Genomic DNA, 25,698 nt, shown 5'->3' with positions numbered 1-25,698 from the left:
GTTTGTTTGCAAGTTAAAAAATTCTTCCTAATATTGATTTGACTTCAATAAGAATATATTTCTTGTCCAAGTTTATTATTTGCAGAGAAACTCATAATTTTTTCTGAGAACTTTGCCATATTTGAAATTGTTAAATATTTGGAAATGAGTTTTGTAAGCTTTATGAAAGAAAGTTTTACAGTTATATTGTGTTGAAGTGCCTAAACCTTTTTAATTTTACATTAGCACATACATTGTCAATTATTTTATGACATTTCTTAGATTCATTGCTACTACTAAAGTTATTTAAAATGTTGGTTTAAATTCTAATTTTTTAAAAAAGATACAGCCATATGTTTTTACACAAATACAAAAACAAAAAGAATGGTGAACTTTAAGTTAATGAAATAGCCATTTGACTCTGTAGACCACAATTTAAAGTTTCACATGTAAACTTAACTTTTATTGATTTGAATTACCAGCATGAGACTCATATTAATTATGCCTATATTTTTGGAAAGAATTTTTGTCAGATTGTGGTAGCATAGGTAAAATCAACAAGACAAAATAGTTTGGTAGATTACACGGGTTGCATTCATATAATACCACCATAGCATGATTAGTGAAATGGTAAAGTTTGAGTAATATAAACCAGGTAAGCTGTATCGGTCACTTGTGACTTTTGTTTAACATCATCATAATACATAATTTTGGTTCCTTATGACCAGGAAGCTGACCAGAAGCTGGTAAAAAGTTGGTCTGTTCGACATGGCTTGAGCCTCACCAGTCCAGTAAAGTGGTGCAGTAACACAGATCTCTTCATCACGGTTGTAAATAATCAGGTAAAATAAAGGAGTGTCTGTGTGGTTTTTATTTTTTTAACATAGCTTTTTTAAAAAATCAGTCATATCACTATGATGTCTGCATTGTAGTAGTTTATAGTAGTGTCTATCACTGAGGCATCATGCCACAGACATGTAGCGTCATGTCCCACCCAGTCACATTAAATCCTGATACCAGGCCAACCAGTTCTAACGCTAACCTCTTATTGCTGAGTGCCAAGTGAGGCAGCTGTTCGTACCATTTTATAAGTCTTTAGTTAGACTCGTCCAGGGTTGGAACCAATGACCTCACGTGAACACTCAAACCACTTAAGCCACCAGAGCAGTGTGGTAAAATAAAGGATACAATCTACATGTATTCTGATAAATTTAAAGGTAATGCATGAATATCTTCATGATTTTTTTAAACATATTAGAGTACTCTTCTCACTTGTTAAGTCCACACTAGGAAATGGTTTAGTCACCCCAGTGCCCATTTTGCCCAAATACACAGAGGACAGCAAAGTCGATATCATCTTTTCTTGGTGCCCCCCACCCCTTTTTCCCATTTAATGCTTTTGTATTCTGAGTACAAGATCAACTCTTGTGACTTTTTTCTGTCAGAAGAGTAAAATCTTTTGATCAACTTTGTCCATTTAATGAATATTTATGTCTGTAGTGGCATTTCAGTTTTAGTGAGTCTTGTATAAAATTCACAAATCAAGCTCAAAGATGTGGTTGAAATTCAATGTGTTTGCAGTTTAATCAAAACTTTGGTGGTTTATAGGCTGATTTCTAACAATAATAACCAAAGTTACTTTGTATTTCACCCTGTGAACATATGAGAATTAGTACCTCAATACTTGCCATTAATTTGTTATAGTATCACTATTTTCAAGGATACCATCTTTTTGGAAAAACAAGGTTGTTTTACAAATTTGTTATGATATAAGAATAAATGTTACTATTTTCATCAAGTTTAGTAAACAATTTCTTCTTTTCTTAAACTCTAGGTATCAAAATATGTTGAGTAAACAGTTATATAAGAAACTATTTTAACATTGAAACTTTTGACCACTAAGCATTGTGCTTTTCTCTGTTTTCACACCAAATAGCCCATTAAGCTGACACGAGGAAAGTCACTTTCACCCAAAGAGTTTGGCATGGACCCAGCTTGTGTATAGCATATCAAACTTGTCAGTTTCGGAACATAAAATATTTTCAGCTGGTTACTCGTCATACAGGGCAAGTGACTTGAAACATTTACATGTGAACAACCATTTTATTAATCCAGTTGCATGTGAACAACCATTTTATTAATCCAGTTACATGTGAAAAACAATTTTATTAATCCATTGCTGAATCTGATTAAAATGACACTCCTCCAGTTGTATGAGCATCTTAATTACAGGTGGGTGACTGGGATTTTCAATCTCTGAGTCTAAACAATGGAAGCAAAATGTTTATTTGGGGAAGGTCTGTCACTTATATTAATACTGCTGACAGGTCATATACACCACTCCCTCAATAACTCGCGCCCCGATAACTCGAGAACCCGCTTATAAATGCGGTGTCAGGCATGGATCCCATTTTTTAAACCCGAAAATATGCCCAAAAATGTATCCCTATTTGTTGAACTTGAAGAAAATCGCGATCAAAATTGGTAATGGAAGCTTTGATGTATCGCTCGTTTTATCGTTGAAAACGGAAGATAGGACCTGGAAATTTTAATCATCACTATGAAATATCAAATTTAAAAATAGCTCATACAATTTTTTACATTTTCTTTCCAAACAACATTCGTAGTACACCGCAATTAACGATATGTAAGGAAATTTCGATCAATGAAAATGTCACGTCGAGTGGAGGCAGTACTTTAATAAATAAATACAAATGAAATAATTTTTTTATAATTGAAATTTGTGTTCTAGTTCCATCTTTTAGTTCCTTTTAAGTGTAATCGTCATAAATGCAATGTGTCCTCTTGTAATTAAACGTAAAATGCGTCAATCTACTGGAACAGCTATGTCCACGAGCGTTTCTCTCAGTACCTAATTAAGTACCGACCGTGTTTTGATAACTGAATTGCAGAAGTATTTGTTGTATTGTTGCACTGAATTAAAAGCTGGCCTCCTTTGTATTATCACATTAATTATGTCTTTTGAATAATGAAAAAAGGAGGTGGAATAAAAGAAAAGTTAAAAGGCACAAAAATCGGACTAACTTAAAATCTAGCAGCCTCGGTCGTATGTCGGGTGAACTCACTTCATTTGATCAATCGAACACTGTAATAAACGTTATTGTGTATGTAACATAAACTACCTTAAATTAACTGACTCTTTCACAACTGTGATCAAAGATAACAAGACAGCCATGCGAAATGAATTCTTCGTAAAATATCGAGCTTGATTTCACAGATACGGACCATTGTGCGCAAGCAAGGTTCAGAGAATTCTTGAACTGGCATTTAGAGATATCCTCAGGGATGATAAGAAATTTCATTATTACTTCTTCTGAAATCACGACATTAACATTGTACTAATTGAACAATAAAAAATTGAATTTTGATGTAGACGTGTCACGAATTAATGTCACGTGTTTTTAAAAAAAAGGAATCTTGTTTGGTGGTGTATCAACAGTTAGTCTAGTTCCCAAATTATGGACTACCGATATGGCAAGATACTATTAAACACCGCTACGGGAACCAGACTCATCAAGAAAACAAAAAGCGGTGACGTAATACACAGATTTTTCGCATACACGTGATGGTTATTCAAACCAGTTGGAATGATCTTTCATATGTTGGATATTTTGAGGAAAAAAATGTTATTTAAACAGAATAACGAACAACTTCATTAGAAAAAGTGCATTATTAAAAATTATTATCGACTTGATTGTAAATTGAAGATTCAATCATTAAACAGCCCAGTTCCCTAACGCCATCCCCCCCTCTTACGATTTTCTCAATGTCAAAGCGATTTTTTTTAATTTTTGGAGGTCCCTCAGTAACTCGTGCCTCGCTTATAATGCGGTCTATGTTTGTGGACCCTGTTGTGCGCGAGTTATCAAGGGAGATGTGTGTGTTGATGGTATTTACAGACTAGTTTTTCTTCGGCTGTTTTGTAATCATTATTGATGTGATTTTGCAATTTATTGTGGAGTACCACATTTTATGGTTGGTATACATGGTAAATTTGAAAACCCATAATGATTTTGCAGTGGAAAGAAGACCATTTCCCCAAATATTGGATTTAAGAAGTGAACCAAATATGGCTTTTTGCAAAACCACAAAAATAGATAAACATGAAAATAAATTACAGTCCACCATATATTATTTATGCAAGGAGGATTACTGGTGAAGATTGCAAAATTTCTTATGTGATCAGTTTTGAACTATGTAAGCAAAATCTTTAGAAGTGTTATTTTTATCTAATTATGATGCCAGTACTTAATGCAATTATTTACTTTTTCAGGAGATTCGCTTTTGGGATAATGAAACAACAGATTTTGAAAAAGCTAAAAAGAAACATGTAAGTTATGATCTGATTATACCAAGGGTGAGGTGGGGGTGGTATATAGTCATCCTATCTGATCATCCATTCCTCATTCCAGTGCTCGTTAGTGCCTAACTAAGTAGACAATGAACAACATGTATATGACATTTATTTGATAATCCAATTATTAAATATTTCTTCATTAAATGTTCTTCTTGGAGATTAATGCTGCATACTAATTAAAGCAGTTCATTACTCACATACAGTTATCTTATTTCTGTTTGCATTTAAAAGAATGCAAAATACAGCTGTATGTCTGTATAGTGTTTTACAGTACATCATCACAGTACAGAAACTGGATAATCAAATAAAATGACAAAAACAAACATCAAGTGGTAATAAAACTAAACCAGTAATTCATACTGCCCAAAATTCATCATTTGAATCTTGGCTATTATATATACATATATAAAATAAGAATCAGAAAATTTTGATGTTTGTCCCTGATATTGCTATTTGTTTATATATATCTCAGCCAATGAGGAGAAAATAAACAGTGCAAGTGTCCAGGTTATATGATGCAAGTGTTTTCTAGGTATTTCATTGATTAAATCAACTCTAGTGTTGTGACACTTTATCAGATCAACCAGTTCAGGTTGTATCATCTTACTGCATCAGTTAGATACATTGTAGATTAATAGAGGGATACCCTTCTGGCTTGAGCCTCAACCTTTCAACTTGGACGATTTTTTCCTTTGCCCTTTAAACCTTCCATTCTGGTGCCTTAAAATAAACTATTTTTAGTGAGTGATTTGGGGAAATATTGATTTTGTAAGGTGTTTTACCAGTAGTGCAAAAAAAAATTAGAGACAGTAAACTTTAAAATCTTGATAAAGGTACGAAAAAAGCTTTCAGAAAATGTTTCAACTGTCAGATTGAATGTTATTTTATATTTCAGATAAATGCTGCAGTTCATCAAGTCTTAGTTGTACCAGGATGGGAGCCTATAGTGTTATATAGTAATGGTACAGTGGGTTTCCTAGAAAAGATCAGAGATGGACTAGCCTCCTCCTCCTCTAGTAATGATGTCTCTGATAGTACACAGACCGAAGATGGGGCCATCACCTGGTGCAAGGCTATTACTTTACATCAGCATCTATGTGTATTGCTTTTAAAACAGAGGAAGGTGAATAATTCATGATTTTTGTCTGACTTAAGCAGATGGTGAGAAATATGCATCACTCTTTTAAGCAGATAGTGAGATATAGGCCCTGCTTATTTAAGCAGATAGTGAGAAATAGGTCCCACTCATTGACCAAGATAGTGAGAAATAGGTCCCGCTCATTGACCAAGATAGTGGGAAATAGGTCCCGTTTATTTAAGCAGATAGTGAGAAATAGGTCCCACTCATTGACCAAGATAGTGAGAAATAGGTCCCGCTCATTGACCAAGATAGTGAGAAATAGGTCCCACTCATTGACCAAGATAGTGAGAAATAGGTTCCGCTCATTGACCAAGATAGTGGGAAATAGGTCCCGTTTATTTAAGCAGATAGTGAGAAATAGGTCCCACTCATTGACCAAGATAGTGAGAAATAGGTCCCGCTCATTGACCAAGATAGTGGGAAATAGGTCCTATTTATTTAAGCAGATAGTGGGAAATAGGTCCCACTCATTGACCAAGATAGTGGGAAATAGGTCCCACTTATTTAAGCAGGTAGTGAGAAATAGGTCCTGCTCATTTACGCAGATAGTGAGAAATAGGTCCATATATTTAAGCAGATAGTGAGAAATATGTATCACATAGCAAAGCAATTCCAGTTAATGGATTGATGATGTTTGGCTGGAAGTTCATCCATCAGGTGTTAATACTTAAGGCTATGGTTTGCATTTACCTTATTTCATGTAATTTTTCGTACATGAAAAAATAATTATTAATTTCAGTGTACGAAACATTATATGTAAAATAAATAATTATCATTTTGTGGTACTGACTGTGTGCAAAAAATAAAGGGATTGAACCTGAACAAGTTCTATGGAACACATGCTACTCGACAACCTAACGGAACAGACGTACAAAGTAGACGTATATTTTCTGTCTCATTCTGCTCTCAACTCAAAAATATAATTACAATAAAAATAAAAGTACTCAAAAAAAGATTTTTGTTGTTATTAGTGAACAAGAGAGAGAGAGAGATGTGATAATGGATCAGCATGCAAGTTCATCTGCATTTAAAACATACTTCTTTGTAGCTGTTATTATGTTGTAATGTTAGCAAAATGATTAACATGGTTTGAACCTGTATTAGTTATGTCTATTATTTATTGGTAAATTGTAGGCAACAACACAACTCCACATTGTCAAGAAATTAAGTGCAAGATGTATTCGTACAGCAACAATAACCTCAAATTGCAAGAAAAAAGTAAAGAACTTGAAAATCACATTTTAGTTAAACGTGTGTGTGCGTGTGCAAGAGAGAGATGAAACAAAAAAATTTCAGTGTACAAGACCATATTTATTCAGGGTGGTTTTATTTGTAGCTTTTGCAAAGAGACAAAAACTATTTTCAGTTACCTGATGATTATGATAATCCTCATGTATTATGACTCTACTATATTCCATTATCAATTAACTCAAGTTTTCATTCTTGTTTTGATTACGATTTACATTGTCATTACAACAAAATGGCTGTGCAGTGTTATTTACACAGTAATTAAACGTGCTTAACGCTTTGGTTATTGCAGTTGAAAGCAGATAGAGTGTAAGAATCGACAGAAGAGGTCCAATCAGCTAGGCTACTGGTAGAGAAATAAGGGTATCTTTAGGGAAATGAAAATCTGTCAATGTGCATTGAAGCCATTGTCCATACAGCAGATGTTGTAAGGACCAACGATCATACACATTACAACAATAGAGGGGTATATCGAAGAATAGATTTGCAATAAAATGTTAATTATATCCAAGTCAAAACAGTACAAGTACTTAAAAAATAGTATATCTATGTATACGAATCAATTTAACGGAGCCTGTGACTTTCAAATTTATGATAGAAAGTGGCATGGTTTTTATATTTTATTTTTGTATGAATATAATGAAACCATAAGACTAGTTGATCAGTTGTCTGTTGTGTTCACTTTAGCATGTACTGAGATATTATTTTTGTTGGATAAGAAAACATCAAAGGGCTTCCGAACTCATTTTAAAATGCATGTGGTGTTTTGTTACAGTGACGTACTTAATAAGGAGAACTAATTCACGATAATATTTAAAGATATGTTCTGTGAAGGCCTTTGTCCATTTGTTGATAAACACCAGTAGATATTGGAATGACAGTAAGCTTATGCATCAATCATTGTATTTTCTCACCAAATGGCAATACAGTATTCTTTGGTCTTTTTTGCAAATGTAAATCTTAGTAGCAATTTTATGTCCGATAATTTAGTGGAATTTTTAAAAAAATACAAAGTAATATGTATGAAAAATATAACACAATGAAATTATTGTTTTGATAACTGGATTGTGTATGAAAAATAAGAGTAGGAAAGAAATACATGAAATATGGTAGGTTATTTTTTCAGATAATGTTTGTAGAGTCATATGACTTGGTATGTAAATGTTTCATCAGGAATAAGCGATCAAGAAAGCTCAGTAACAGCTATATCACTGTAACATATATTTCATATTTGAAGTCAAGCCATAGTACCACATCTTGTTTTCACTTGTGATAATGCAGTATTTTGTGGGTTTTTTTTAGTATTTAAAGTTGTTGTCCCATGGGCAAATGGCATTTAAAAAGTTATTCTTACTGACAGCCAGCAGCCTGGTTAAAAGCCTACTTTTGCAAATTGTAACTTTCTACTTTTATAACATTGTTTCATTTTTGTTTCATTGTTGTCATGGACTCAGCCATGTACTTTAAATTTGAATGGACTACTTCAAAAAATAATGGGAAGATAGACTTATAAATCTCCAAAACTACTTATACAATTTATTTTTTTTTCAAAAGTTTCAATAAATAGAATAAAAACTAAACAGATTTTGTGGAAATGAGTTTTGTGATTTTTTTGTTTCATTAAGATTATGTCCACTTAGCCACTTGTACAAGGGACAAATCACATTGGAAAAATGACTCGTCTGTTGACGGAACTGCTAGCAATTGTCCAGTGAACAAGCCTAAACTCAAATACATTTTCGGTGTTTTACTTAACAGCAGTAAGATTTTATGCAGAAGAATTGAAGACATAGTGAGGCAATGTTCTGTCTTATCCTTGTTCTTTCTACTGTAATCTTTTCATATAGTTCAGGGTTCTCATTCTTTCCGATGACTCCACTGTGGTAACTTAACTCAAATGGCAAGGTGGAACCCCCAAGTTCCCAGACCTTAATATTCTCATTTGAGATTTTCTAAAGTGGTATCTTCAGCAGCAAATCCACATCCAGTTTTGACAAATCCTAGGGTGGCTAATATATTACTGGACTAATTCTTCCACCAGAACCAATACAAAGAGAATGGTCTCTTCATCCCTCAGTTTTCATTCAGTCAGTCCCTGAAGGGATCAGCCTATGATGGACCTGTTGGTGACACGGTGGAATGCCAGAAATCCCAAACTTTCTCTCACAATTCCTGGATCCAAAGGCCTGGATAATCGATGATCCTTCTGTAAATTGGAATGGCCAAAGGTATATGCTTCTTCCCCAATGCCTCAGGTTCCAAGGATGCTTCAGGAAGAATTGGAGTGTCTCCTCATCCTGATTAATCCTTGCAAGTGGGAAATCTTGGATTAACCTCATCAGTCTTGCAACAGAATGACAAGGAAATCAAGATATTCTCTTATTTGCTTGAAGCAGCCATGACTGCAAGTATTTTATCCCAACCCAGAGTTCCTGAACCCACATGTCTGGATCTTATTAGAATACATCCTCAGGAACAAAGGTATATGAAGGCAATAAAATATATTCTCATAGTGGTGTACACAAAAACACTTTATATAACTGCAGACATCCATACCTCAATAGCTAACTTCCTTTTGCTCTTCGATGAGAAACAGCACCAATCACAATTAAAAACTACCATTCCAGTATCACTGGTACACTGCATTATCCAGGAAGAGAGGACAAATCAAAGACCTATCTGATCTTCTATCCATTTGGATTACACATGCCCAAGATGCTGGATCCTTGCCCAAGTGGAATATATCATGGGTATTAACCTGCCTGAACAAGGCCTTATTTGAAATGCTCTTAAGAGTTTTATTGGTTACCCTCTGATAAAAGTCCTGCCTTTTCAGTGCTTTGAGAAATGGCAGACAGAATCAGCAAATACAAGTCATATTGGTAGACTTGTCTGCATGCAGTTCCAAAAAATATGCTTTCATGCCAGTAACAGACTACCATTCATGGGTAATCAGACTTGGGTAATAACTTCCTGTCTACTCTAACACTTCATCACAATGTCATCTACATGACCCAGTGTGAGTTCTGAAGTGGTACTTAAGGAAGACTTAGCCATTGTGTAAGGGGAGATCACACCTCTTCTTGCTCTCACAGAGGTAACAGACAATACAGTAGTCCCCCTCTTATAAGGTCACCCCTAATGAAGCAGGGAAGTGGCCTTATAATGTGGGTGGCCTTTCTAGAGGGGGATGACAAATGCAAATAGTAAATGCATATGAAAAAAGTCACAAGTACATTTAATTTTAAATATTTAATATTTTAATTAAAAAATCACATGCATGATGTGAAATAAATGTAAAACAAACTTTGCCATCATTTGCAAAAGAATGCTATGAATAACCATTGATATAGTTTTAAAACTGTCTTTATAATTATGCTACAGTTCACATCATCTGTCACTTTGTTGGTAACAGTCTAAAAAACAAACCAGTCTCGTCACATTAAAAATATCCTTGCTGTCATATCCCCTGCATATATCGTTTAGTCTTTTGTTCCAATCTTCGACAACTTCATTATTAACATCAGCTGATTCGCCGCTAATGACAGAACACTTGATAGTGTGTCGCACTTGAAATCTGTGCAACCATCTGTTACTTGCGGTAAAGTCGTCATATCCCAATTCAACTGACAAAATTTTTGCTTTTTCTTGTCTTTTAAATCAGCATACAAACGTCTCCTGGCTCAAACAATCTTCCTTTCTCCGTCCATTTCACCTTTCCACTTCTGCAGAATTGTTTCATTATCTTTCACGATATTGTTTATCTTAGTCTTTCCGACGTTAGTTTTCTGCAAGGATCCTCTATGACCCGCCCCCCCCCCCCCCCCCCCCCCCGGTTAGTTGAATTACTTTCACGTTCTCCTCTAAACTGAGAATTTTTATTTTCCTCGATGACATGTTGATCTTGTTGCATTAAGTTATTCATGTTGCCAACTACAATACTGATAAAACAATTTTGTATGCATCTAAACAAATTGCCGTGTGTTTTTAAAGGAAGTGATTTTGTCACGTGATTCGTTAGTCGCAGTCTGGTACCCTATTGTTTTTATACATTTCTTTACACTAAGTGAGAGAAGCCAAAACGGCTTCGATATGTACCATTAACATCACGCAGATTTGTCCTCGCAGCCGCTAGGATTCGTAATTTTGACAATTATTGTCAGTAGTAATAGCCACTGATTACCAAAGTGAACAAGCTCAACATCTTACTAAGGGAAGCCATAAAGGCTATTAAACCATTTTCCTGCTGGCTTGGGTATTGTACATCGATACTGCCACTTCTCAGCTGTTAATACTGTTCAATAATTGTAATCTTAACAGTTATCAGAGTGACTAAACCGGACATCTTATGATAACACAGCAGTAAGGCTAATTGGATTACATGTACGTACCCTTATGTATGGATTAAAATTTGAGTCTTTCTCGGTTTTTATGGAATAAATTTGGCTTCTCGTGAGGCGTAAATGATACAATATTAACCTTAGTGGTAAATGTACTTTACTCAACACTTTTTTCAGTAACGAAAACCTGACATCGGGAAACAGAAATCAGATTACTTAACACATGTTATGAATACAATACTGGTTCTGGATACATATTCAAATAAAATGCGGCCGCTTGTGAGGGGTAAATTTTATAAGTTTGCACTAATATGCTGGCCTCTGGTCGCGTTAGCCGGGTGGCCTTTCACGAGGGGTACTTTTGAACACAAACTCGTCGGTGCCAATGGATTCTGGCCGTAAGGAGCGGGTGGCCGCTGGTCAGGGGGGCCGTTCAAGAGGGGGACTACTGTATATCGACACAGACCATACATGTCAACCATTACACTTTTGGCATAATCATTACACCTTTTTCACCCAGATTTTACCCTGATGTATGACAGCACTCTCATTGAGCACATGGTAGTCATGCTCATTGCAGAATTCACAACTTCATGATAATTCAGTGAAAGACATGTAGGCTAGCTAAAGTGGGTGACAAATTTGTCAGTATGTTTTGTCTTTGTATTCTGGTTCTAATCCACATGGATTTTACCCATTAGTTACAAGAATTTTGTCCAGCTGCAGAACCAGGTTAGTAGCAAATGTAAATGTACATTTTTCACACAGTATACTGTGTATAAGGCATGTAATATTTAGATTACACTTTTTATGTTCAGATTATACCTCTTTTGTGATTTATATTAGCAATAATTACACTTATATATCTCTTGTGGATTGTCTACTATGACAGACACTTTCATCCATGGGATTGGTGCCAATCCTGTTATCAATGGGAAATCATCTAAATGCCACCTGTGTGGACAGATAACTTTTAGCTTTTTACCTAAAATGTTTTAATCTGGAAGGGCTGGATTTGACAGATAGTAGTAGTTCTCCTAAGGTATCGGATAAGTATTATCAAAGAAATATTTTTACTAGAAAAATTTGGTTTTAGGTAATAGTACATTCCAGATCATTAAAATTAAATTTCAGTTTAACCCTACAGAATATTGTATTGTGCTAACAGGATGACAACACCAGTCTAAGCATTCATATCCATTGGTACAACACAGAGAGCAGTACATGGACCCAGCAGACAACAGACCTCAAGCCTCCAGGATCCCATCACCTTCACAGTGTAGACTGTATCTCACACAGGGAAGACATCCATGTGTATAGCTTGTGTAAGTAGTATGATTTTAACTCTAAAAGTAATTTCATTCCTGATCTTTAGTTCCTCATGGATTAGAAAAGAGGGAATTTTGTTATCCTGCCTGTAATGATGTGTGCATGAGCAGTGTAGTATAACTCCTACACCATTCAAGATGGAGGCTTGGAAATGTGGGGAATAATTGGGCAGATCTGTGGATGTTGTTTTGGGGTTTAGAGATACCCCTTAATGTAGTGGTGGTAGCTGGGGTGTAGATACATGCATATATGTGTAATTGGGGTGGTAGTGTTAATTGAGAAAAGTGTGTGGACTTGTAATTTATTTTTATGTTAGTTGTGTGTCAGATACCTACAATTTACACAGTATAATCTGATCGCATAAAGGTGGTCTGTAATGTGGAGGAAACCAGAGAGCCTGGATTAAACCACTAACCTTCAATGATTACCACTTACTCTCAAATGTGCCCAAACCAGCTATTGAATTTGGGATTGCTGAGATGTAAAGCTAGTATGTTTACCCAGTATGTTATCTGAGCTTCTCTCTATATTCAAAAATTGTCAAACCAACACCTTTCATTAGTGTGGTATTGGCTGCTTTAGTGAATGAAGCCGACATTGCGCTGTGTGCAGTAGCGACTGATATTCAGCAAATAGTATCATGTATGTAAAGGAACATATAATACACAATCTCATGTTTGTATTCTGTACTTTGCAATCAGACTAAGCATTATATCATGTGGTATTATTAAATCTTGAGGCAGGTTAGCAAGTTCCAAACAGGTCATCTCTGCTGAACATATAGCTCAGAGGCAGGGTATTTCTGAATAGCAGTGCATTTTCAAAAAATAAATGTTTATTGAAGCTAATATAAGAAATTAATTAATGATTGACTTACTATTAATGTATTTGTGACTGGGATTGTACTCACTAGCAATAACAGGATTTCTTTACTGCTCCGAAATAAATCAGGCCTCATATACACTATTGTTTTGGAGATACCTGGAAACCATTTGTTTTACATGTATGTAGAAAGACTTGAACTTTTGGAATAGCTTTATCGTAATAATACTAATAATAATTTTTATTATCATCATCATTATTTCTGTTGTTTTTGTTCAAGATCTTATCTGGATGTACATTGTGGAGCCCACCTAATTGTTAAATATAGTTTAAGTCAAATAATAAGGTCACCCAGGTTGTTTCAAATTTGTAAATTTAACATACTAGCAAGAAAATATGCATTTTACACAATATAAAATAGATGGACAGGTGGACTATAACTGAAATTGCTCCTTCACCAAGCACTCAGTACTGCTAGCTGGACTGACTGACAGGTGAACTGCATGTGTGATACATTATAGCATAAGAAGAACTAATAGAGAAGTAATCTCCAACTCTTTATCTAAGAACTATTTAGCATTATAAAATAGTACATAAGTATACGTCTTTGACATTCCTTGGGTCTCACTCTCTGCTGCATGATGTTAGCTGTGGTAAGATGATAGAAAAGTATGCAGTATCGATGAGGCGGAATTGCCAGTATGACTGATGTCAAGGCAGAATTGCAGATGTTTGAGGTGGACTCGCCAGTATGACTGATGGACATAACTGTTGAGGCAGAGTCGACACAACATATTCATATTTTTCTCATTTCTACATTTTCATATTGTGTAACTATCTTTCAAAGAATATAATTTCATTTTGTTATTCAGTTGTCCAGCCAAATACAAGAAATTATGTAATTTTATTTCTTCTACTCTACAGTATCTTGTTTCTTGAAGTGCTAGATTTTTCAAGTTTTCAAATGATTCTTATAACAAAAATTACATGAAAATAATAGATAGCATAATATATTTTAGTAGTGTTTAAAAACATTTATTCTCAATATAGGGTCTAATGGAGACATTCAGCATATGAGAATTAATTTACATTCTGTGAACCAAAATAAAACCATACATAAACTTTCTGGATTGGGACCATATGCAACCATGGTAATGATTGACCACACCCATGCTGCAGTGGCAGGAATCAACCAAGCAGATGAAGGTATGTGACATATACAGGTTTCTCCTTCGAATATGTTCCCCAATCACATTATGTTAGGAATATTAGCCTGCTACATCATGAATTCCACCCTACTAAAAGATGAAAATCAGTTTTTCCTGCCTATTTAAATAGACATAGGGCAGTAAATCTTACCAATCACCTCCCCTTGGCACTGGCAAGTGTCACTAGTTTTAGCTTCACTGGTGTATTGGATAACATTTTCCAGTTTATGCTATGACAATCCAAGCCACTTTTGTGTTCTAACTGACTCAACAATGCTCCTTTCAGATTTATTTTGTGGATTAAACATTCTGCTGCAGGTTGTATATATTCTTTATTACAATTTCTGCCAATATGAGTAATTTTGTCACCTTTTGGGACTTTGTCCTTTTAAGACCATGTCATCCACGCTTGCTATCATTGACCTCCGCATGGTCATTACCACTTAACACGACTGACTTTTTCACTTGCTCTATTCGCAACAGTTCAGTTTTTAGCAAGTTATCTGTATGCTGCATTGCTAGTTTATGCTTTTTTTATATACCTATGTGCCATTTCTGTAGAAGGGTCAATTAAATGCATGAATGCGTAAGTTCAAAGCATAGTAAGTAAGTTTCTAATGTGACAATGGCTATATTGATTACTCTGTTCATGAAGAGGTATACATATATATAAATAATACTATCATACAGGTTAGAGAATTTTTTATTTGTGCTCAAAAGAGATTCGAACCCAGGTCTGCGGGTAAACAGCACCCATCGCCTTGCCTGCACACATGAGCCTATATTCCCTTACGACTAAGCACATATCACCAAACAATGATGTTATTCAGTCGTTGTTATATGCACTCGTGTGTAGCAGACATACTTGCATGATGACCTAGTAATTAGTTCTCATGTATCTACACAGTCATTCTGGATTCTAATGAAAGAAATCAAGGTATATAGAATTAATTATAGAGAATTATAAATATACACCAGACAGAATGGAAAGTGCTATCCCTGGATACTTGATAATAGTAGGCAGAATTAATATTTTAATACAAATAGTAGCCTTTTAGCGATCCTTGCCATGGATCTCTGTATTGTCTAATGTGTGTTAAGTATATATGTTGCATTGTTGTTTTTCTGTCCCATTGTGTTTTGAACTGGCATTATATGGGCCAGATATTTTACGTTTTGTTAAAAAGGAGAAAAAGAAGAAGAAAAAATCAATGGAGACTAAAGTAGTAGAATACTGAAAAAGGAATTTGCTAAGATAAATTTTGATGTTACTTTTAGAGTTTAGCGTTTAGTAAGGATACTAAGTCGTTTGTTCAAAAAGAAACAATTAAAAGGAAAATAAACCACTGCTATGTACTTCTTATCTGTACTGATGCCTGTTTGTTGTGTGTTTTTAGGTAGTTGTTTCCCTTTGCTTGTAGGTCTATTTCTTACTGATTTCACAGAGGTAGTCACATCATTCCTATTAAATAGCCATGCATTCATGTTTCATGCATTTGTGAAATGTTGCTAGGTGTGTGCAGCCAGTTCAATCTCTCGCTCACATATTTTTATGCATGGGCTACTAGAAGACATGGACATCCAGATTTAAAGATTATGTTGTTTGGCATTTCTGGTGCTCTTATTTTTCATTTCCTACTTGGGGGGGGGGGGGCAGATTCCCAATATTGTTTTTCTCCAGATTGTAGAAATTTACTTTGGTTCACTTTCCCTCACTGTTATACTGTCTTTGCATCAAAAAATCTTTGTAACTGTTTCCTCATGCTAGGCATGTTTTATGCTGGTTGGCTCCTTCCGTCCATGCACTCAACCACACCACATGACTTATCGGTGTTATCAGTGCCTAATCTTTCAAATCAATGTATCTTTATATTCTTAATTTGAATATCATCCAAATATTTTAATTGCCACCAGCAGGTTTTTAGGCTTAAATTTTTGTGTCCAGATGGTGTTCATTTTACAGATTTGGGAATAACTGGTTATTCTTTCACATTTGGGTGTTTGTATGCCCAGTTCTGTCTTTATAACCTTATTAATGAGAGTTATTTGAGTGGCAGATATTGGTATAAACAAAAACATGGCCAAAATCAAAACAAAGATATAAAAAACTTTTCATTGGTATCTCATTGTGAGAGGCTACTTACATTATAATAGTTGATTTCAATAAGTACAGCCATGTGTGCTGTTATTTGTAAGGAGAAATTAGATTAGTCTAAATGGTATGTATGTGTGTTAACTTCCTAGGATACACAGGTCCCTGCTCCTGTCTGAATTGCTTTTATGTATTTAAATGTTTTATATCAGTGGTAGTGTACAGTCTACTTCCCCTTTCTTGTTTGTGTGTTAGTATGTTAAGTAGATAGACTATTTGCTGTATATTAAAGGTTTGAAAGTGAAAGGAAGTCCTTTTCACTTCTCCATATTTTTTATTAATTTCTTCTGGTATAGAAGTGTCCTTTTTATACCAGCATATGTGTCTTGATACAGAATATTGGTAAAACATTTTTCAGGGATGATTTTAAGTTTGTTAAGGAGTTGATTTGGACATGTAGGTTTTTTTTATTTCCAGTATGCATTTACACTGCTGTAGCCTCATTGGATTGTTCCACTGGATTCCTTCCTCTACAGTGGTCTTAATTATATTATTTTTGGGTGGAAAATTGCAATGTTTGGTAATTTAATAGTTATTTGTGCTTATTTCCTTATTTTCTTTTTCATTTAATCTATAAATTAATTGTCCTTTCCATGTTTGCAATTGTCGTAACTTGCCTGTAGTTTAACATATTCTTAATTATGAAATTAGTCACCATTCATATATACATTTGTTACTTGTCTGTTTATAATAGTGTGTTTGCTTTTTTTTATTCCTGTCTAGCTGGTTTGCAGTGCATTAAAGAATAATGTGTTTTCTATTAAAATAAGCCCATTTTGCAAAGAGGGCAGTTTGGAATAGCCCTTATAACGTATCTAATTTACTTTTAATTCACAGAGTGGTCTTTATCTTGAAATGATTTCTTTTGAGTAGCTATTTTTCATGCACAGTAATGGAAACTTTAGTTCTGATAATTATAATTATCACCATGCCTAAGTGGGAAGTTGGGATACCCTTGATTGGTCTGTCAGTCCATCTCTCTGTCCCTTTGTCCTTGAGTACAAGTCCTAGATTGTTGGGTGGAAGTTTAGCAAACGTGGTACATAGGTCATTTGTGTAAAGATCATCCGCAAGAAGGTATTAATATTTGTGCCTTTGCCCTGAGGTTTTATATACAAAAAATTGCAATTACAGTGACTTTTTTTTATCTTTAAGCAAACTTTGTAATGCATATATAGGAGGATGATATAATTTATGTAACAGAATATGGGTTATGACCCTTCGGTCATTGTCCAGGTGGGAGGACAAATATGGTAAAACATTGGGATCTGCCATGCAGACCAGGGAAGTAGCTCCTAAACAAGATTTTGAAAGTTTTGGGACAAATTTTCCAGAGTAAATGTTTCTGGCTTGCAAGTTTTTGGAAAAGGATAAATTTGTGTATACGGGCTGTCCAATGATACATGGAAATTATGGATACTTCTTCAACAGGACACAGGACATTCAGAAGGATGTTATATTTCAAATTATTAATTGCTTCATTTCAATAATATTTTAGTATATACATGTCAAAATCTTCAATTTCTAATTTTATTTTTAATAGTGTCATGTGTAATTATGCACTTCTTATCCTACAGAGGGCTTGGGAATCATGGACATCAAGTTTGGTGCACTACAGACCTGGAAGCCTTTTCCACAAGTTTGTAAAAGGAAAGTTCAGGTAACTCAAAATTTGTCTTATCCTATCTTAAGAAAATTTCTTCTTTCTAAAACGGTTATTGTTGTATTGATGTTATTATTGTATCCATAATAATCTGGTTGTGTTCATGATGGTCTATTTAGGTCAATTCCATTTAAACAATCATGTTACCCAGGGAAGGCACTTAAAAAAAAAAGATATGTTAGGGTACCCAAAGAGTTCATATGAAAACGATGCAAAATTCTAAATCATTGGATGACTATTCTACATTTAAAGTGCCTTCCCTGAGTCCCATGTATATTTTACTGGAAGAACCCTAAGTTTTTTTGCAGCATCATCAAAAAGTTGAAAAAATGTTATCATCAACTATTATTTTACTTCAGATTAATATGGGACTCTAATGGGAAGTGATATTGAATCATCGATCATAACCTCTTCGTCTCTTTCCAATTTTATTCAAATAACTTCAGGTCTTAGAATATGACTCAGAATTTATTATAGTGATATTTCCCAAATTGGTAATTCATTTTTTTATCAAATATCCAGCAAGAAATGCAAAAAATAGAATGAAAGAAACTTTGAAAATAATACCTGTCAACATTTCAGCAATGAATGTAATACATGTTCTCAAGTTTTAATGTTAGTTTTGAATTAAAATGTGAAAAAATTATTAAGTTTTCATAGTCTAAAACCATTGTTTTTATTGGTATTAGTGACATCAGTAAAGTACATATGATGTATTAACAACCACGTGGTTGAGAAAGTTAAGAAAAGTAGTTGAGATCCTTTCTTGCTTGCAAAAGAAAGGACATTCGATTGATTGATTGATTGAATTAACTTTCTCTGGCATTTAAATAAAAAGTTGCAAAAAAACATCAAATAAAAGTGAACAGTCAATGTTGGCAGATTTTAATAAAGAACTATATCCGTAATTTGATGCTGTGAATGTCTTTTATGAGCAAATGAAATATGTACAATGCATGTTTAGTTTTGATGAAACAGTTCTTTATGCAACATTTTATTTTATAGCTGTCCTGTATTGGAGAATGCCTGTATTTACACTGCAAGAGAGCTCTGTACTTCTACAGGTTCCACTGTCCTCCCTCATCTGTCTCCACTCTCCTTGGACAACAGCTTGATGCCGCTGTTAGGATTGTTTCCAAAGAAACTACTATCTCCAGTGTTACCTGGGAATCACAGAGAAGGGTAATTGTGATAGAACACCTCATGTATGCCTGCTTGATAGCACTCACAAGTACCTATAAAACTTCAGATGTCATTGGGTAGACTACTGGAAAATTGTATTGTCTATGTAAATTTTTATGTTACCAAGTCTATACAAATTGGCCACTTTGGACATTAAGAGCAGAAATGAAGCTGGGGACCGATAGTAGGAGATGACAAAAAGGGAAGGTTTTAGTTAATTAAAGAGTCATGCTTTGCCAATCACAGTATGTGAGAAAGCTTGCCAGTCACTTCCCATGGGGTGGTGGTTATTACTGGGGGTTTTCCCAGGTTCTTCCTCCACCAGTTATACTGGCTGTCATGTATAGCCTATCTTCCACTGAGAAAAGACATTTAACTCCAAAACAGCAACAACATAATTAAAAGAGCATATGGTTGTTTTAATACATCTGACAGAACTGTCATTAGTCATCATCTGTCCAGCCTCAGGCCAGCTAGTAAAATTTTCTATTTTAAAGGTCACCAACCGGTAACCACTTGACTTATTTCATTTGGCATTCCTGAATTCAAATTTAATTGCAAATTTGAGCAATGTTGATAAAATCCTGTCATCAGAACTTTCATCTTTGCAAACAGTTTATAATTTCTAAGATTTCTTAACTTGTTGGTAGGTACCATATATGCTTATGAGTCCAATTGCAAACTGCACAGATCCAGATCTGCTGTCACATAATGTGCCAGCAGATCTGGGCAGTTCGTTGGGATTAATCATTAGAATAAACATCATAAACACTGATCAGTAGGCACATTATACTTTGGCAGATCAGGATCTTTGTTGTTTGCAGTTTGGCTCAACTTATCAGTGAGTGTATAAAGTATGTCATTTAAGATGGCTTGGTTTGGTGCTGTGTTGTATGGCACAGCAGCTCAAGCTGGTTATTTAGTGCCAAATTGGTTGGTGTAAAGTACCTTGCCCAAAGACACACCACAGTAGCTGACTCATGCTGATCTAATGGTAGGATTCAAACCTGCATCAGGGGCCCCAAGTGGCTGAGTGGTCTTAAGCGCTCTCCCTTATGGATCACTGCCATCTCACCTCTGTCTGCGTGGTTTCGAGTCTTGGATTCGGCCAGTGTGAGAAAACTTGCCAGTAGCTTCTTATAAGTCAGTGGTTCTTTCTAGGGTTTTCCTGGGTTCTTCCTCCACCATTTAATACTGGCCGCCATGTATAGCCTATTGTGTGCTGAAAAATGGCGTTAAATCCTACAACAACAACAACAAACCTGTATCCTTTCAGTGACAAGTCTTGTATGTTATCCACTGAGGATCCTACCTCCATTAGACGTGCAGGAATGCACATCTAGCCTTTTCTACATCTCTAGGCCTACATGGGGTCTGTAAAGATCATTGAAGCAGAGTTTTACATACATCATTAATCAAATACTGTTTTGAATCAATTGTTCAATAGCAGAATGATGCGGAAATTAGTATCTGTAAAAAAATTGTTCCGTAGCAGAATGATGTGGAGATTGGTATCTGTAAAAAATAGTTTTATAGGAGAACAATGTGGACATTAGTACCTGTAAAAATAGTTTTGTAGCATGATTTGGAGATCACTACCTGTAAAAAATGAGTTTGAAGCAGAATGATGTGGACATTAGTGTCTGTAAAAAAATAGTTTTGTAGCAGAATGATGTGGATAATAGTACCTGTAGAAAATAGTTTTGTAGCAGAATGATGTGGATAATAGTACCTGTAAAAAAATAGTTTTGTAGAATGGTGTAGATATTAGTACCTGTAACAAAAAACATTACTTCTTTACTTAAAAATATTGCAGACAAATCATTGCAGTGTACATTTTAGACACATAACAGTATTGCTCTTGGCCTTTACATTTTGGTCGATTGAAGTGTCCTTTCAGTGACATGTACAGGGCAACAGTTTGAAAACTTGTAAATCCACATGGAATAACAAAACTCTACTTGCTGTCACTATTTTAAATTTCATTGCTGTATCCAGCTGTTCTTTCAGCTCTGGTATTCAGCCAGATAAAACTTAGGCTCATTCGGTCATTTAAAGTTTTGGTTGATGGGCTGACTGTGTGTGAATGTTAAAAGCTACAAAAAAGTCCAAGAAATTAATAATAAAAGTAGTAGTAATGTGCACAGATGCAAGTACAACTGGCTGTGATGCCAATCTCTTGCCCTTCTTTCAGGGAGATTCTTCTTCCACTGGTGTGAGCAGAGAAACATCACTCTTTCAATAGCCTTAGTACTGCAGATAACTTTCTCTTTTGGCTTTTAAAGGACACATTAGCCCTGATCACAAATGAGGACTACCATTCCATGATTTCCCCCTGATCACAAATGAGGACTACCATTCCATGATTTCCCCCTGACCACAAATGAGGACTACCATTCCATGATTTCCCCCTGACCACAAATGAGGACTACCATTCCATGATTTCCCCCTGATCACAAATGAGGACTACCATTCCATGATTTCCCCCTGATCACAAATGAGGACTACCATTCCATGATTTCCCCATGACCACAAATGAGGACTACCATTCCATGATTTCCCCCTGACCACAAATGAGGACTACCATTCCATGATTTCCCCCTGACCACAAATGAGGACTACCATTCCATGATTTCCCCCTGATCACAAATGAGGACTACCATTCCATGATTTCCAGTACTGAAGAGAGGACATGGGCCAAACTAAGACTCCTCAAACCTTTCAGCTAATTTTGATTGCGTTGATTGAGGGCTTTGGCTCTTTGCCCAGATTGGAACCTGCCAAGGATTTTAATGATGCTGAACCAGTGATGCTTTGTACTACGGTCTAAAGTCTCAGTGACTCATCTCTTGCATGAGACCTGCTTTCTAGTCACCCTAGGCAGAACTAGTCATATTCATGCATCATTTGATCTATCTGCAGCTTTTTCACAATTGTTTACTTTCTCTTGTGATGGTCCCTGACTAAATTGCCAGGAACAGGCTCCAGCTCATGGTAATGTATTGGAGGGTTGTTACAGTAAAACATATACCCCGGGGGTGGGGTGGGGGGGTAGGCACTTTCAAATTCAACCAACCCACAACAGAAGAATTTTTTTTAAATGTGATCCACCATCAGATATATTTTAGTTGAAAAACTGCCCCCAATGGAAGCATATTTTTTAAAACAGTTTCTGGCTATGGGTTAGTGGGCAGCAGAAGCGATTTTAATATTCGGTTGGGAACAGAAGCAATTTAAATGACAGCTGACTGGAGGTAATCTACTGAATTCTTTTAGATCATTTAATCTACCGCATATTTTTATTTGTATTCATTCATAATAATCAATCTTTTGTCCTTTTGTTTTTTTGTTTGCCAGCCATGTATGTTTCTGATAATTTGAAATCACACATTTTCTTGGTGGCTTATTATTTGTAGATGTCATTGATCAGACCCTTAATACCTACTAATTTAACGTCCATGAATACAGATTTTATAATAGGGATTTCATTTTGTTTTCCTGTGTAGCTCTTATTTGAAACATGCATTTGTAAAACTTCCATGATGAAAGTAAGGTCAAAACTACAATAAATGCTTGTTTCAGGGCCCAGTGAACCAATCAAATTTAGTTTAACAGCCATACATTCAAAACAAAGTGTCCGACTATTCTTAATGTTTGTGAGACCTCAACTGGCAGCATGAAGTATGTCGTGAAATGCACTTTTAAAGTTGAAAGTGTAATAAAAATTGCATACTGCTCAAAGCACATGTTTTATATCTGTGACATTGACGTAATTTGCAGAACGCATATCACTGGTTTAAAAGTACGCGCATTCATACAAATTTGGTGCAATCACGTGTAACTGGCATCATTTCTGACCCAGTGTTTTATTCACATGAGTTAGACTGCTAGGAGGGGGTTAGATGCGATTTTCAATATATATTCTTTTTTTTCTTCTGACAACCCCACCAGTGATTTCTCATTTTATTAAAACAACCCACAACAGAAGTGATTTTCCTAACCAGCCTTTCACTGTCAGAATCAAAATAGTTGGAAACACAACCACCTTCAGAAGTTTTTTGAAGTGCTTTCCCCAGGGAGGGATATATGTTTTACTGTAACAGCCTTGAACAAGAAACCAATTTTAGAGTAAAATATATTTCTGTCATAATACTTATCTAATGATAATATGGGCACTCGCTCCACACACTTACATCCCTGAAAGAGCATGCATTTCTGTTCCAATAGTAGCTGATGAATGATTGGGTTTGGTGACAGTTTATCCAAGAGGGGACTACTCTCTTGTCACTTCCTTCTAGTAAGTAAATGACATTTTAGCCATTTTATTGCTAGAACTAGTCAGAAGATTTCAGTATCTTCTTTTGATTCAGAGGGATGGATTTGTGAGTTTTGGGTAGGACAGCTAATGTATTATGAATGGTCAAGTATTGTTGAGAAATAAAAACAAACATTTTACTCCAAAACTTGTTTTCCAATAATGAACCTCATTTTACACAAATTACAAGGAGGTGGCCCCTTGGTTTATCGTAGAAGAAATTTATATCTTAAAACTTCATTCTGATAGTAGTTACCTTTCTTTGCAGAATATATTAATATTAAAAGCATCCCACTTTTTCATGGCTAAAATATGTTATCAAATGTTGCTTATAACCAGAAGAACGTCAAAACTCTTTCAAATTTATCATAGTACATCTGATTAAATTTGTTTTCAGATTGGAGACAAACCACATGAAGTCCAGAATCTTTATATGAAACTTCTAGATGCCACAGAGGTAACCGACTAATGATCATTATATTTTTTAAAAATTTCCACAATTTGTGTATTGCATATTTCTCATATGTATGATAAACATATTCTTTATTTCAAATGTATTCAGGAGATCTTACCCAGTTGTCTTTCTATGCTTGGGCAGATGCAGAATAGTTAAACACCATTTACTTGTAGTTGCTAAGTGTTGAAATAGTTGCCAATTTTTTTCTTCCTATTAACATTGTTTAGGCAGTCTAATTTTGACTCTCTCTCTCTCTTTCTTTCGCTCTCTCTCTCTCTCTCTCTCTCTCTCTCTCTCTCTCTCTCTCCTTTAAAAGACATTCTTCTGCTGTTTTGGTGAAATGCTGTGATGAGCATGCAACAATATTTATATTCATTAAATATCTTTTATTTATTTCTAGACAGACACATACACCAAGTTTAAAGATACATTTGGAAAACTTCACAGTTTTTTAAAGAAGAGAAATTACAGTGAATGGACAATGAGCAGTGATATGGTCAAGCTTATTGAGAGGTGTCTCTCAGAAAAGAAGTTTTGGGCCAGAGATGAACTGGCTGAATTAATCAGGAGAAACTGTATACCATCCAGGTATGGATTCACAACACCTCCTCAGATTGACCTCAGATAACCAGAAAATGTTTCAGCATTAACTATTTTCTGCATGTTTTTGGATGGCAAAATATAACTTTTTATTTGTCCAACAAGTTAAAACATGCAGAAATATTTCATTTATTGGCTGAAAACAAGATATGAATAAACAAAAACACACCTTTAAGTCACACAGAAAGGTAATCACACTTTACACAACCATTAACGAACAAAAACCAACATTATTTACCTTCGTTTTTATTGTTTAATTTAGACATCAAGAAAATACAAGATAATTGTAAAACACAACTTAAAACATCAAGTCAAAGAATCTGCAGTATTCTAATCTCTCAACATCATCTACCGCACACAATAATCTGCACAAACATAACTCATATTGGTTACAGAATTTGTCATTAAATAAAAGAACATAAAAATAGATATTATAGAACAAATCTTGTTAATTTTCCGGATTGTTAAATTATTAATGTATCTTGGAAGCAGGCAGGAAAGTAGGTCAGTCCTAAATATTATTGACTAAACAAATAAATCCCATTTCGTGCAGTCCAGTACTGAAACTTGTAATAGACTATTAGCAAACTAAATTACATTCCAATACTTATAAATTCATAACATTATACATGTATATAATAGGGATCTGTATTGTGATCAGTTGTTTTTAAAGGTATGTTATTATTTACTGAACTTTTTAAGATTGAGATTTTTGTCTTCTGTAAAATAGTTTTGAAACAAATGTTCATCATCTACGTGTTAGAAATCTAATGAGAAAATGTGGTTCTCACAATTTTTAAAAATTTGAATCATATTTAACTTTTCATCATGTCTTTACTCATGTCTTGTAATTGTAGTACTATGGTTGTGTCCTAAAATGAGTG

General features: G+C 34.9%; 1 protein-coding gene across 1 annotated transcript in view; it reads left to right on the top strand.

Moving 5' to 3' along the window:
* The window catches only part of LOC149803046 (nucleolar protein 11-like), a 50,678-nt gene that overhangs the window by 5,122 nt on the left and 19,858 nt on the right, over positions 1-25,698 (top strand). Inside the window, exons 2-10 of the mRNA XM_089952602.1 lie at positions 708-821; positions 4,274-4,330; positions 5,253-5,480; positions 12,255-12,411; positions 14,288-14,443; positions 18,175-18,257; positions 19,266-19,442; positions 24,155-24,214; positions 24,615-24,802. Of these exons, the coding sequence (XP_089808728.1) occupies positions 708-821; positions 4,274-4,330; positions 5,253-5,480; positions 12,255-12,411; positions 14,288-14,443; positions 18,175-18,257; positions 19,266-19,442; positions 24,155-24,214; positions 24,615-24,802 (1,220 nt within the window). The remainder of the gene's footprint in view (positions 1-707; positions 822-4,273; positions 4,331-5,252; positions 5,481-12,254; positions 12,412-14,287; positions 14,444-18,174; positions 18,258-19,265; positions 19,443-24,154; positions 24,215-24,614; positions 24,803-25,698) is intronic.

The sequence above is a fragment of the Sinohyriopsis cumingii genome, chromosome 3 (assembly GCF_028554795.1).
Source record: "Sinohyriopsis cumingii isolate HCF-2022 chromosome 3, ASM2855479v2, whole genome shotgun sequence".
Classification (NCBI taxonomy): Eukaryota; Metazoa; Mollusca; class Bivalvia; order Unionida; family Unionidae; genus Sinohyriopsis; species Sinohyriopsis cumingii.
The sequence above is the reverse complement of the archived record's forward strand: the minus strand, read 5'-3'. Positions and strand labels throughout refer to the sequence as shown.